General features: G+C 43.3%; 1 protein-coding gene across 1 annotated transcript; it reads left to right on the top strand.

Moving 5' to 3' along the window:
- Nucleotides 1–530: 530 nt before the first annotated feature.
- LOC119008686 (cyclic nucleotide-gated cation channel beta-3-like) lies at nt 531–11,314 on the top strand. The gene is made up of 17 exons (XM_037079281.1): nt 531–1,165; nt 1,739–1,793; nt 3,186–3,315; nt 5,848–6,008; nt 6,161–6,690; nt 6,775–6,825; nt 6,913–6,999; nt 7,088–7,152; nt 7,503–7,625; nt 8,487–8,628; nt 9,419–9,578; nt 9,722–9,819; nt 9,910–9,993; nt 10,124–10,242; nt 10,366–10,518; nt 10,911–11,061; nt 11,152–11,314. Exons 1-17 carry the CDS (start codon nt 1,001–1,003, stop codon nt 11,161–11,163), a joined length of 2,286 nt encoding a protein of 761 aa, XP_036935176.1. The 5' UTR covers nt 531–1,000; the 3' UTR covers nt 11,164–11,314.
- The last annotated feature ends 3,712 nt before the right edge of the window (nt 11,315–15,026 follow it).

The following is a 15,026-nucleotide window of genomic DNA, read 5'->3' as shown; positions in this document are numbered from 1 at the left end:
TTATGTATATCATGCTGATTATGAAGTCAGCTCGATGTGTTCTTCATGTGAGGTGTAATGGTGTGTACAGGCACTGTAGGCTACTGCAAAGGTAAAAAAAACATATGCGGGCTTTTCAAACTTTGCTCAACTTTCCAGATTTTAAAGCCATTGTGTAGCCCATTTCTACAAGTGGTGTAAGGTGGAGCCATTTTAGGCATATACACAAGGACAAACATGCGCACAGTAATACAGGATCTAGATTCCACTTTTTAATGTTTTCAAAATCATCTACCATAAAACCTGAATGTTTCTAAGAGGAAACAAGCCTTCCAGACACCACTGCAATGAAGAAGAATATTAATATGCCCGTGTCCTCACCTGTAAGGATGCTAATTACTACTTAAAACATCCCAGAGGGCCCTGGGATTGGTGGTCCCTCTCTAAATTTGTAGAAGGCCTTGCAATTATTAAAGAATACTACAAAACCTGGTGCCTACATTACCCACAATGCATCTTTGCCAGTGGGTGACATCAGTTGAGGCAGTTTATCAGATTACATGCCGCTTCCTCTGGAGCCACAAAAGGTTTACACTTCAATATGTAAAAATGGTGGCGTTACCCTTTAAAATCCTAACAGTTTAACTAGCTGGATTAACTCTGATCTCTAACTTGACCATGTATTTTCCCCTCGGTATACCACATTATATCTCCCTCAGGGCACAGGCGTCATTCTGACAGTGTGACATCAGTGTGTTTATTAGTGTTTGACTGTAAGTGTAATGGTTAAAGCCGTCCTTGGGTGTCTCAGCCCTGCCTGTGGTCACCTATAAGCCTATTGGGATCTTATATGAGATGGTGATGGGCTTAGATGTCACTGGTGGTGGTGGGGGCTGTCCTCCGTGCAAGAGCATTAGTGGAGCTATAAGCAGTCATAGCAGTGGGATCTCTCAGCTCCTTAGGAGTCGGTACATTCTCTGCCAAGTCACTTGCAAACAGATGCACCTGTAGGTTTGTGGACATGTTCGGCAAGTTTAAGGGCCTTTTCAGTGGCCCGCAGCCACCGGCAGCTTCAGGGACCCCCAAAGCATCACCTGCCCCTGCCCCTGCCCCTGCCCCTGCCCCTGCCCCGGCCCCGGCTCCGGCTCCGGCTCCACCTCCTGCTCCAGCTCCAGCTCCAGCCAAGGTAAGATTTGTTTTGGAGCCAGAAAAAAACATGCTGTATACTCATTTTAAGATATTGTTATTCCAATCTCAAAGGGTTTTGGATTGTCCTGCGATGCTCTTACAAGTTTTCAAAACCTTCATATTGTTCATCAGCATGTGGCAGTAACAGCAGCCAAGACCGAAATCAAGCATGACCGCAGAAAATTAAAGCGCTGCATCCGGCCTGTAATACAGCGAGTTTGGTCACATTTGTTTCTTCCGAGATCACAGCAGAGGCTTCTTATCTGCTCCTCCATCCATTCAATTTGCTTAGCGCTCTTGCCAACAAAAAGAATCAAATGAAATTGTTTCATTACGCGGACCTCATTGAGATCACTCGTTACCCAACGGGCACGTTTGAGTTCTATTCATCTCCAACGGAGCCTGTTTTTAAAAGAGTCTATCATCAGGCAGGGGAGCCATTTGTCAAATGCTAAATTCAGTGTTATTAAAAAACATGCTCCCTAAATTAAAACGTCTCTCTGTAATGGCCGCGGTTTGACTAATGAAGCCAAGTGTCTGACTTTGTGGGAAATGTTGATTTGTGTTGCAGGAGGAGAAGCCAGCTAATAAGGAGAATGAGGCCAAGACGGTGGACAAGCCGCAGGGTAAGTCATCGCTCATTTGGGGAAACATTTAGAAGTGAAATTACTGGATGTCCCTTTGTGTTTGGCAGGGGTTTCTCTGTGATGACCGGCCTCTACCTCTGCTTAAAGCTCCAGTGTTCCAGACAGACAGAGTCGCAGCAAGTTGGGGAATATGTCATTTGTAGTTTTTCTCATGAAGCTTCAAATGGACGTAACAACCTTTGTGCGCATCTCTTAGGCGGAGATATTGATCAAGACGAAAATCATGTCATTAAGACAACAAAGAGGTGCATGAGTGACATAAACTGCCCGTTGACAGCTTATCGATATGAAGACTTCTAGGTCTGGACCACTTTTTCTTCAGCTTATTGTCCGTCCAGATGTCTTTGTGCCTGCTGTCTGAGGGTCAAAATTGAAATCCAGCCACCTGTTGATCACGTTGCTCTCGGTTCAGACAGCCGTCCTGCAGCAGGTTTAGGCCCGAGCACAATGAGCGGGTCATCCGTTGAAGACCTGTCACTTAATACAGCAGACTGTGCTTTCATTTAATGTCTCTGACAACCAGAGAGATTAGATGTAACTCCTGAACAATTGTGACATTGACATTGCGTCACATTGGCTTTAATCAGAAGCTGCAAATTGTTACATATAGCCTCTTTAGGAAACTGAAAGACACTTCCACCTATTTTAACAGCAACAATTAATTATCGAAAAAAATGTGAGTTACATGATGCAAATAAACAAAACAATTAAATGAATGAGAAATTTTAAATGTGAAACACATAATTAGATTATACGATAAATTGCTAACTCATCACCCATTAAAAGGCTTTAAAGGGGCAATTTGAAATATGTGACCTTAATTTTATTTTTAAAATGTACAAAACTTTTTTACTTAAACTTCCATCAGACTGTGAAGACACAACAGCGTTGATGTTATGTCAGTGACATCTGCGTATTGTGTTGCAGCCTGTTAGCCTCGTCCTGTGTCGCGATAAAACTTTGTACTTCAAGAGGCGATAGAGCGCGACAACCTCTGCAGTTTCAAGTGGGAGATATATGCCGTAGTCGAGTTCACTACCTTTTCCATCTTTACTGGAGCACTGTTGCCCACAGTGACTCCCCGCTGATCTGAGGCCTTGGTCCAGGCACACTCTATGCTCAGTTGAGCCATGTTATTCTTGTCTGTTACTCTGGTGATACGCTTCACCCTATGTTATTGGAGCGTCCTCTGAATTCTGGCAGTACTCTACAACCTACACCTCTAAAGATGAGCAGTTATATCCTAAAATCAATCCAGCAAGGGCAGCAGATATTGTGTGAGTTGAAGTTTTTGGATGTTCTGCCAGGAGGCCAGAATAAAATGCAGCAATCAAACCTGGAGGAGATAAAAATGTAACTTCCCACTTTCAGAGTCGGCTCCGGCCCCAGCCAGTGCTTCTACTCCTGCTCCGGCACCAACACCGGCCCCGGCCCCGGCACCTGCTCCAGCTCCAGCCCCTGCAGCGGCTCCAGCTAACCCTGATCAAGCTGCTCCTGAAGGGTAAGGGCTGCACTCTTTGTAGTTTGCCATTAATACACCTTCATAGTCACAAAGTGCTTGTTTTATTTTTGTTTTAGAAATGAAAGCAGAGGCATTTAAAGACAGTAAATACAGCGTGTTCATCCCTAGAGTATCCCTGCTCCAGTTTAGCTTACCCAAACACATGCCTGCCAAGACACTGACACCACACACCGGTATCAGATTAATCACCAAATTAACACTGAATAATCAGCTTCCCTTTCAAGATGCCAGGGAGAGAGAGAGAGAGAGAGAGAGAGGGATGGAGGCAGCCCTCAGAGATGAGCGCAGCATGTGAGATCTTTATCTGCTGGTGCAACATGCATATTAACAGGGGGATGACCTGAAAGTGGATTAAAAGCTTTTCAGCTTTTTAGTTTTAAGAAGCTCACCGAGGCCGCTTCTGGCCCCGCAATAAAAACCATGGAGGCAAAAGGTACAGACAGTTTCTGCTGATCCTCGCAGTTGTGAACACATGTTCCTCTCCAACGCGACGAGACGTGTTGCCGATGTTACATCAGTGGATGATGAAGGGAGGAGGGGTGGTGGTGGTGGTGGGAGCTACGGCAGGAGCTCTGTGTGGAGCACGGTTTGAGGTGTCACACATGAGCCTGAGTGACACACGGAATAAATAGCCCATGGGTGTCAAGAGCTCAGAGGTGACGGTAACATACTGAACTCCACAGCAGAGTGAGACTGACACAGGCTGATTATAACTGCCGTGTCAAAGGATCTCATGTACCTCTGTTGAACAATACTGTTATATTGACTTCAGAAGGACAATATATAATGACAAACATTAATCAGCATTACAGTATGTTGACACAAGGAAAATACAGCATTCAGTTTTGCTTTAGGAGTGCTAATCCAAACAAACTGATGATGCTGCCCAGCTGCACAGACTGCTGATAAGTGTGAAGTTTGTATACTGGTACAAGCTGCAGCAACGCTTAAAGTGAATGCCTTTTTGTTTTTACACTGGGTGTCCACTGGAGGGCAGCAGAGGCAGCCCTCTGGGTTTGGGAACCTGAGTCACACTTTTCAATCTGACAATCAGATTTAATCCTCAATTAGGTGTATGTTTTTCAGGAGTTTTGAAAGAAATTTTATTTTATCTACCAACTGAGCTAAACAGCCCCCCTAGGCCTTTTTTTAAATCTGCCATTTCATAAATGTACTGTCATGGTATTCACACTCACTCGATCACCAAGAGATTTTTAATGACTGGAGACAAACAAGTCCCAGCCGTGTCCTCCTGTCAGCCACCTGTCTTGCTCCAGATTGTCCACCAGGGGGAGACATAAGAACACAGACAAGCTTTTCTGTCTTCTGTTGCTGCTCTTCATCAACTTAACCTTTCCATTTAAAATGTCGTTTCACAGTATAAATGTCTTTATTTGACATTGTTATTTACTATGCCAAGCCATGTATTAAAAGCAGCTCCCATAGACTTAAAATAAGCCTTTTGTAGAAAGTGCTTGTTAATTAAAGCAGTCACAGCAGTCTGGTTGGCTGGTGGGTTGGAATAAAAATGAACAGATTCCAGATTAAACCTTCAAAATAAGGGATTGTTTTGATAGATGTAATATGTAGCATTTCTGTGCTAAAATGTCTAAAAGAGAAAAAAAGACCTTTGTTGTTTTTATCCTAAATGTTTCCAACAAAAGGCTCCAACTTTATTTTGATACCTGTCGTTTTAACTTCTGGAAGAGCAGTGAAACAGTTATTTAACAATGAAGACAACAACTCCCATGATCCCACGCTACTTTTATGTCTTTTTTTTGTTTTGTTTTGCAGAGAGACCCCTAAAAACTCTTTGAACTTAAGAGACATTTTGTCTCCTAAGCTGCTATCTTAAATGCCAGCCCCATGTTCCAGCGGACAGTTGACAACTTAGGTAGCCAGGTAGTGTACAGTCATATATTAAAGCTATGAGAGCAGTGACAGTGCACAAAACATGTGCTAAAATATGCTAAATAACGCTTGATATTACGGTAGCTGTGGGCTCATCACAAAGAGCCGATGGCTAATACATTTTTGATTACAGCTGCAAAAGCACATCACCCCACAGTTGTCTCGCGACAAATATTTCAGTTTCTCCATCATCATCTCCATCAGCATGCAACCAGAGGAACTGGTAACTGCTGCTAACTGTAGCTCCCCTTTGCTAGTTAGCTCAGTTAGCCATGCAGCTAGTGCTCTGGACTGGGAGCTTGGGGACCGGGTAAATGTTGGTGTAAACACTTCCAGCCCAGGAGCTTTGTACCAGAAAAGGCTAGCTGGTTAGCATGCTAACCACTGAAGATATCTCTGCAGCACCATACATAGACATCATAACGTCAAAACGGATATTTATGCCCATTTTATTGATAATCTTTGAACATTTTCAACTAAATGCCCCTTCAAAAACTAATCATAAAACTTTTTTTTTTTTTTTCAGCAAATACAAAACTTCTAGCACTTCAGCTGTCTTGATGTTGAATGAATTTCTCTGTTGGTATTTTCCATCTTCAGCCAAGAGGAGGCCCCACCTCCCCCTCCACCCATTGTCATCAACAAGTATTCAGATGAACAGCTCCGAGCCATCATCAAACGGATGCGAGAGAGACTGGAGCTGTACAGGGAGAAAGTTGTGGACCAGTATGCCTCATCCCCAGAGATCAGCCCTCCTGTCAGTGAGTAAAAGCAAAGTTATTCATATGTGTGCACATTAGAGCTTCACTTCAGCTGGAGCACAATATCTTCATATCTGCAGTTTATAATTGGGGTGATCATGGATGCTTTCTTTTGGGAGATCAAGAGGTAAATTACAGAACTGTCCTTTCAGCACCTCTGCTTCTCAAAGATGACTACACAAGAGTCATAGAGGAGAGGAAAAGGCAAGCAGAGGAGGATCGTATAAAGAAGGAGGAGGCCGACCAGAAGAAAAAGGAGGAGCAGGAGAAGAAGAAGAAGGAGGCAGAGGAGAAGAAGAAAGAGGATGAGGAGAAAAAGAAAGCAGAGGCTGCAGAGCAGGAGAAAACCGTGGAGAAGAAGGCCTTGCAGACAAGGTTGAAAGAAGCCTACTGGTCTACGGTGGACGCTCTGCTGAAGCCCATCGAGGATCAGATGGACTCTGTGCTTGGGACGACCATCGACCCTTTCACTGACCGTCGCTACATCGCCTGGCTGAGCCTGGTGACCCTGGCCTTCAACTACAATGTCTGGTTTGTCACGGCCCGCCTGTGTTTCCCTTACCACAATGAGAGCGCCAACCCTCAGTGGCTCGCCATCGATTTGGTGGCAGACCTCATCTACTTAGTAGACGCCATCATCTTCCAGCCGCGCAAGCAGTTTGTCAAAGGAGGAGACATCATAGTAAGCCTCAAATAATCCTGACAATGGTGCATGTTGCTGAAGATTTGATGATCCAACATGCTTGTCTGATTTTCTTCCTTTCAGAAAGACAGAGTGATGACAAAGCAGAACTACAGGGACTCGGAGAGATTCACGGTATGGTAACTTGAATTCTTTGAACCCGAAGCGTTAGGATGAACTCACTTAAGTGACCCCACAGTGACCTGTGTCTCTGCTCACCAGGCGGACATGATCTGCCTCCTTCCGTTCGACTTGCTGTACTTCCAGTTTGGATTCAAATCCATTTTCAGAGCCAACCGTCTGCTGAAGGTGAATTCACTCATGTTGCCTTTGTTGTGGTCAGAACACAGCAAAGTTAGTTTCCCACCAGAGTAACATTGTCCCGCTCCTCCTCAAGGCAGATACATTTTTCGAGTTCAGCGATCGACTGGAGAGCATCATGGCCAAGGCTTACATCTGGAGGTAAGGCATGCCATATTCATTCAGCATTTTTTTTTATTATTATTATTGTAAAGTTGCATCTGATGCTTATGATGGTTTTAAATGGTTGATAAAATCTGTGTAGTTCATCTATAAATATTATAAAGTTGTAACTTGTGTTTAAAGTGATGTGAGGGTGTGGTTTAGTGGTTGTGGTTTAATTGACTGCAAATGTAAAATGTATTAATGGTGGCTGTTTTAAAGTGTAATTGTCACCTCTGCTGTGACGACCTACATTTTCAAACGTATCCCTTTGAAGTTTCCATTGGCTTTAGGAAAAGTAGAGAAAGAGAGATGAACTTAGAACTTCACTGACCTTTCTTTTCCGTCAGAGTGATTCGGACCATCGGCTATCTTCTCTTCATGCTCCACATCAACGCCTGCATCTACTATGTGGCGTCAGACTACCAGGGCATCGGGAAAACTAAATGGGTCTACTCTGGTGAAGGCAGCGCGTAAGTATAAAACCTCTCATATCCTGTCTGTGTTGAGCGTTTGACATTCTGGTTTGTGTTTTACCAGTGTTACACACTTAACACCAGATCTGAGCTGAAGTTTATCTGAGTATCAGTCGCTCATACTAACCATGTTCTAAAGTCAACTCAAAATAATCACAATGATACTTCTGTTTCAATAAGATCTACTCAAGAATAAATGTTGGACTAATGTCAGCACATTAGCGCAGTGCAGTCTAATTACATCATTAGCAGACTGCTCAGATGTAAAGACTTTGGTCAGTGGCCAAAGTGGTTACCAGGCAAATATACACATATTGCTAACTTTTAAAGATGGTTCAAGGTCCAGTGTGTAGGATTCACTGGCTGCGAGCTGCAACCAACTGAACACCCCTCATCTCACTCTCCCCTACACTGGCCGATGAAGACATATAAGACATGATAAAAGGCCCTGTCTAAGACAGTGTTTGGTTTGTCTGTTTTGGACTCCTGCAGAAACACGATTGTTCCAAAAACACAACCATTATTAGTTTAAGGTCATTATATTACTAGTCAAAACATGATTCAGAATATAATATACTAATATAATAATATATAAATATATATTTCTGCTAATAGAGCCCCCTAAATCCTACATGTTGGACCTTTAAACTGTGCATCACGATCATGTTAATGGAAGGAAATAGCTGCTATAAGGATGTGAACAAAGATAAAATGTAAATAATGTAAGTTTAATGGTTGTTGAAGACAAAATAACACAGCTGCTGTGAGAATAGAATATGACCTGAATACTGAATATCAAAGACAGTCCCATGTTAAAGATCCATTGTATGTTCCATGTTTGCTGCTGCTGCTGTGCAGTTACCTCAGCTGCTTCTTCTATGCGGAGAAGTCCCTGCTGATGATCGCTGAGTTGCCGATTCCAGACACCATGTTCGGACAGATCTTTCAGATGACAAACTACCTTTTTGGGGCATTGTTTATGTCCATCTTTCTTGCCCAGGTAGTCATTTTGTCATATTTTTATTTAGTTTTTTATTTTTTTGCTTTTTATTCTTTCATTTCCAGTGATGTGGTTTTTTTTGTTTTTTGTTTTTTGTTTTTTTTTTAAGTTTGCAGCAAGGCATCAAGGGAATCAAACTTGAAAGAGAAATAACAGTGATGTAAAGACTGACACCGTCCCCCCAAAAACCACATGTTCACACAAACGGAGTTATTCTCTCTATCTGTACAAATAACTGGCCAATGACTGTAGTGTAGATTGTGACAGCCCCTCTAACACCCCCCCACCCCCACCCTCTCCACAGGTACCTGCGTTGTTACTACCACGCCGTCCGCAGTCTGATCAACATCGGGGGTCTTAATGAACCCCATACCGTCTTTGAGATTACCTTTCAGATGACTAACTTTTTCACGGGCGTCTTTGTGTTCTCCAGTTTGATCGGACAGGTAAACTAGAGGCTCACTCTGCCCCATAGCATCGTCTAGAAAAAAACCTGGTAGCTCTAAACTAATATCTCTAGATTAGCGTGTCATCACCTGTTTTTACACGTTTGTTGTAGTGACGTAGTGAGAGATAAATGTCGTGTTAGAAAGGATACTGACAGCCATCAGTCATCATAACATAATAGCTTCACTAACACCCCATCAACCATCGCTTCAACTGTCTCTCTCTGGTTCCCTGTGGAGTCTTGACTGTGATAACGCTTATTAATGTGCTTAAGCAACAAATTCCATTAATATCTAAGGTTTCCTCTGCTCACGTGTTCATTGTGTCCGCCATCTTGCCTCAGATGAGAGATGTCATCGGTGCAGCCACAGCAGGGCAGACGTACTTCCGAGCCTCCATGGACGGCACCGTGGAGTACATGGTGAACAACAACATCCCTGCTTTAGTGCAGAACCGAGTCCGCACCTGGTACACCTACACCTGGGACGCACAGGGCATGCTGGGTCAGTAGCACAGCGCTTGTGGCAAGAATACACCAACTTTTGGATATCATGATTATCGTTAATATCCACATCTTGTGACACCCACATGCTGAATCATTAAAAATACTGGTACTTCTTCTTCTGTCTTATCTCGATGCTTTCAGATGAGTCCGAGCTGCTGGACAAGATGCCTCTGGTGATGAGAACCGCCATCGCTGTGGACATCAACCTGTCAACCTTTCAGAAGATTGATCTTTTCAAGGTGCCTCCCTCTAAAGACCCAACAGCACACCGCACAACAGGCACGATGCAGCTTGGACATGAAATCAAATTGTTGCTTATTTGTTCACAGGGCTGTGACCAGCAGATGTTGGTGGACATGTTGCTGAGGCTCAAGTCTATCATCTACCTACCTGGAGACTTTGTCGTGAAAAAAGTGAGTTATTGTCACATTATCATCATCCTGGATCTCTTTATGTAAATAACTGTTGTCTGTTCTTAACAGCCTGTCAAGTGTTTGTAGGCAGGATGTTTTCTGTATGCACATGACTTGTCCGTCCCTGCAGGGTGACATCGGTAAAGAGATGTACATCATTAAGAGTGGAGCGGTGCAGGTGGTGGGAGGTCCTGACAACAGTATTGTGTTTGTCACGCTGAAGGCCGGATGTGTGTTTGGAGAAATCAGGTAAGATTTAGTTTACTGTTTCTTCATGGTCATACTGAATATGCACTCTGAGGAACAAATCTTAGTGTTAGAGTCTTCTCAGCCATGTAATGGTTTGTTGTTTTTTGTTTTTTACTTTGCCAGTCTGCTGCAGTCATCTAAAGATGGAGGCAACAGGAGGACAGCTAATGTAAAAGCGTACGGCTTTGCAAACCTCTTTGTCCTGGAGAAGAAAGACCTGTTTGACATCCTGGTGCACTACCCCGAGTCTCAGAAAGTGTTGGCCAGGAAGGGAAGGTGAGTCGGAGGCACAAATCGTGTCACAGAGGTTTCAAACTTTTGCCCTGATTTGTCTGGAGATGAATCATAACGTGTGCAAACGTCTCTTTCAGGGGACGAGGAACCTCAATAGAACCAGTCAACAAAATATATTGACAAATTACTCTTCCTGTTATCCTCCTGTGTCTTCTCTTTTTCCCATCTCACATCACAGTTTGCAGCCGTTTTCTCTTTAAGCTGGGGTTCTCCTATCCAACCCTCACGTTCGTTTTCAAATGTCTCTTTGTTTTTTCTTTGTTGCTTTCACCAGAGAAGTCCTGAAACAAAGCAGTTCCTCCACTCCAAGAGCAGACACACACAGCGTATCTCCCTCACTCTGTTTAACCCCGCCTGTATGTTTCTGTGTGTAGGAAGCTAATGAGGGCGAAGGGTCCAGCCGCAGCTAAAGCAGAAGAGGAGAAGAAGAAAGGACTGGCGCTGTTCGGACCCAAACCGCCCACACCCAAACTGCTGCGTGCTTTCGGCGGAACCATTAACAGAGGAATTATCGACAAAATGAAGGTAACAGCACTCACACTTCTCCCTACACGTGTTGGTATAAAAGCCACTCCGACTGCTAATTATAACATATTCTGTATTTCTTTCCCCCAGAATGCTGCTTGACACCACTGAGGATCTTATTATTTTTTTTTTTACGACTCCTTTTTGGGAGTGGATGTACAGTTTTATTTTCAACCTCTTACTACTCTTTTGTAATGAGTGCTGTCATTTTCAGATGTTGTTTAAAATGTCAAGCAGGGCTGTCTACGTTAAGACACTCTAGCTTGAACAACAAGCATATTCAAATGTCAAAAATGTATTTAAACACAGATTTCCAAACTATTTTTAATGATATGTGCAATATTTGAATCTAAATTACTGCACTGAGTGGAAACTGCTTGCTGTATATTGTATACTTGTGTAATGAATTATCTGCTTATATTGACTTTACTGTCCGGTAGTTGTGAAAGCCTAACAGAGATTATCTGTCATAACAACCGTTAACAGTAACGCTTGCTCACAATACAGTATTTGATTTTATTTGATGATAAATAAATAATCCTCTGACTGAACCACAGTTTTCTTCTCGCGGTGATCTGTCCTGTTAGTTTGTACGTCTGTCGGCTTTGTGTTTGTGCGGCGGGAGTTATAGTTCAGAGAGAGAGAGCGAGAGCTGCTGGCTAATCCCATTAGCCACAGGGCGGTGTTGTGAGTGCTGATTAACTAAGAGGACTCTGTCTGTGAACTGTGCAGCCAGGAGAGACTGAAATAACCCCACCAGTCTACGTTTACAGCAGCTACTTACCATACATACACGACTTACTACCATTTATCTGTTTTTTATTTTAATACATAGAAATGTGCACTTTTCAGATGAAACTGAGCGTTTCGGGTTTTTTTTTTTTTTTTTTTGTATATTTAATTCTACGTAATAGTGACCAGATTGGAATAATGAAGAATGATCATAATAAATCACGTTTTCACCTAATGTGAAACCAATAACATTCATCATTATGATGCTTATTTGCCAACAAGCAAACAACCCTACAAGAGGACAGTTGTCTCTCCTGGCACTGACTGGCAGGTGGGAGTGCCCGGAGGGAATTAATGCTTCTAAGAAATTGAATCACCTCAGTCTGTTGTTTGGATACGAGGCGAGGACTGTGGAGGATCTCAGGGCTCTGTCAGGGATCTGAGATCCACGCAGGAAAGGGTCGGCCTGCCGGCTGCAGCCCACGCCAAGCCCACCATGTTCAGCAGGTTGAAGAAGCTGATCGGGGCTCCTGAGCCCCCTGCCCCAGCAGCTGCCCCACCTTCTACCCCAGCTCCACCCGCTAAGGTAAGGCTGGACCCTTTAAGTAACACTTCTTAACAACTGTCATTAATAAATTGTTAATTTCTGATGTTTATTGTTGAGTACGTTTTACAACTGCTTTATAAATGGTTTCTAAAGCATTTTATTGTTTGGTTACAGCAAAGCTCTGAACATCTAATTAACTAATAATTTACATGTATCAATGGTGATTTTATCCCTGATGTTTTAAATATGGGTATTTTGAAGACGTTTATCTTTGTAAAACCAGCACATTTTCACTTTCTAAACCAAAGAAGCTTCTGTGGTCGCTACCTGCTTGTCACGCTGAGGACATCAGACGCGTTATAAAGCGAGTCATGGCAGTAGCGCTAGACTGAGATCAGGGAAAGCCTCAAAATCAGCTTGGCACTTCATCAAAGAGCGTGGATTACTGCTGCTGGGCTGCTGTATTAATTTGCCTAAAACAGAAAGGAGAAACTGCTGGGGGCACTGTTAGATGACGATACAATATTTTTGTCTGCAAACTGAAACAGTCCTGTGTGTTTTACAGGAAGAAAAGCCTCCTGAAAAGAAGGATGAGAAAGAGGAGCCAAAGAAAGAGGAGGAGAAGAAAGAGGAGGAGAAGAAAGAAGAAGAAAAGAAAGAAGAGGAGGCCAAGAAGGAGGAGCCAAAACCAGGTGAGAGGTCTCAACCCCACAGACAGGTAATATCATAAATAACATATTGGCCATGAAGCGGAAGTGATTTCTTGTAAATAGCAGTGTACCATCACACCACCATCACTATTTCTGTCCTCATGAGTTCAATAAGGTTCAAACACTGAGGGAGGTGCTAAAGTGCATTCCATCGCAGCCTGCTTTGCTTTCCATTTCCCTGCTAATTTAAAGTGACGAGTGTCACTCATGGGTTGGTATTGGGTTCAGATGCTGTGCTTTAAGTTAAGAACTTATCTCGCTGCTATATTTTTCTTCCAGCTCCTGCTCCAGCAGCTCCTGCTCCAGCAGCTCCTGCCCCAGCTGCTGCTGCCCCAGCAGCTCCTGCCCCAGCTGCTGCTGCCCCAGCAGCTCCTGCCCCAGCTGCTGCTGCTCCCGGTGATGCTGCCAATCCAGAAGCGGCTGAAGGGTGAGGCTGCATCATAGACTGTGCTTACCTCACACCTCACCCAAATGCCAGCTCCAGTTCCCTGCAACCCATATATATGAGTTTTGACATTATCAGCTCCCAAAAGCTACTTCTGGCTAAACATTACTTTTTTGTGTGCAATGCAGTCATTCGGTTTGTCTGTTCAGCTTCATGGTTAGAAGTGTCTCGGGGTTCAAAATAACTGTGGATATTAATCCACACAAAGGGTTCATCCTAACAATTGATTCTGATTCTTAAACCTGGGGTTGATGAGACTCAATAAACTGACAGGAGCAAGTTACTTTCAGAAAGTATTACATCAAAATGAATCCCTCCCTCTTCAGAGCCACTTCTCCAAAACACATGAATGCACACTGCCTGACTATACGACTGCCTCATAGCTCTCGCTGGCCAGCTGGGAAATGTATAAGCAGCTAGTTAGCGAGCTCAGTGAGCTCTCTGCACTTTGTTAGTCTAATAAATACATAGAAAACAGCTGAAAATGATTCATCCCCAGTCAGAAAACCAACCCAGTGACAGTTACTCTGTGTGTGCTTTGTGCTAACATTTAGCTGCAAAAAGACGCTGTTGCTGGAACAGCGGGCCCTTGAATAGGCTCAGGGCCTGTGTGCTTTGTGTAACTTAACAGCTAAACAACAGTGCTGGTAGTCCGCTGCTCACTTGGTTTTTGGCTCAGGGCCTGTGTGCTTTGTGCTACAGCGTTAGCTCCCAGCTGAGCAACAGACTCCAGGGCTGTCTACCTTGAGCTCATTGCGTCGTTGTCATTTCAAACCGTATCTATCTACCTCATTTCCCACATGAAAAAAAACCACATGACATTATCATAGTATCATGAGTATCATAGTATTGTGAAGACCGTAAATAATGACCGTTGGCTATTAGTAGTTACTACTTAATTACTGTTGGGAAATATTGGCTGCACTTTCTCAGCCATCTTTGGCAATATATCCATCTGGTCTTATAGAGGACTCCAGTACTAAGCAATGAGTGCATATAGACAAAATCAAAGGATTGGATGGGGTTTATTAGAGGCCTGCGGCAGCCACACAATCTAAATATTTTTTTGTCATATTTCTCACTTGATTTATTGATTGCTGTCAGGATGTTAAGATCTAACAAATATACTTAAAGAATACCTTACCAGTCTTAGCTTAAAGCATATTTTTGACAAGAAGGTGCAAAACACGTGAATTCTGATGGGATGATGTATACCATTCATACAGTCTAGTGCACTGGATACAGCAGACCGTGATAGCTAAGTTAAATGTGAGGTAAACTGTGGCTGACAGAACACTTATACCTGCAGAAATGTTACATGCAGTTGTTCCTCGCTAAGCTGTGATACTGTCTGAGATCTGTCAGCTCTGTTGTGCTGTGTTGACCCCACGTGAGATCTTAGCTGATTAACTTGACTGTAAGCTCTCTTCCTGATGAGAAGAGGATGTTTTTGTTGCAACATTTGGAACATTTATGAAGCGATGACATTAGTTTTAAATTACGTTCTCCACTTTAATACCATGTGAGGCTG

This window comes from Acanthopagrus latus, chromosome 19 (genome assembly GCF_904848185.1).
Source record: "Acanthopagrus latus isolate v.2019 chromosome 19, fAcaLat1.1, whole genome shotgun sequence".
NCBI classification, from domain to species: Eukaryota; Metazoa; Chordata; class Actinopteri; order Spariformes; family Sparidae; genus Acanthopagrus; species Acanthopagrus latus.
The sequence above is the reverse complement of the archived record's forward strand: the minus strand, read 5'-3'. Positions and strand labels throughout refer to the sequence as shown.

Coding starts and splice junctions, on each gene's coding strand:
- LOC119008686 (XM_037079281.1), top strand. CDS start 1,001: ATGTTCGGCAAGTTTAAGGGCCTTTTCAGTGGCCCGCAGCCACCGGCA. Junction 6,009..6,160: donor AGAGATCAGCCCTCCTGTCA/GTGAGTAAAAGC, acceptor CTGTCCTTTCAG/CACCTCTGCTTCTCAAAGAT. Junction 9,579..9,721: donor GGACGCACAGGGCATGCTGG/GTCAGTAGCACA, acceptor CGATGCTTTCAG/ATGAGTCCGAGCTGCTGGAC.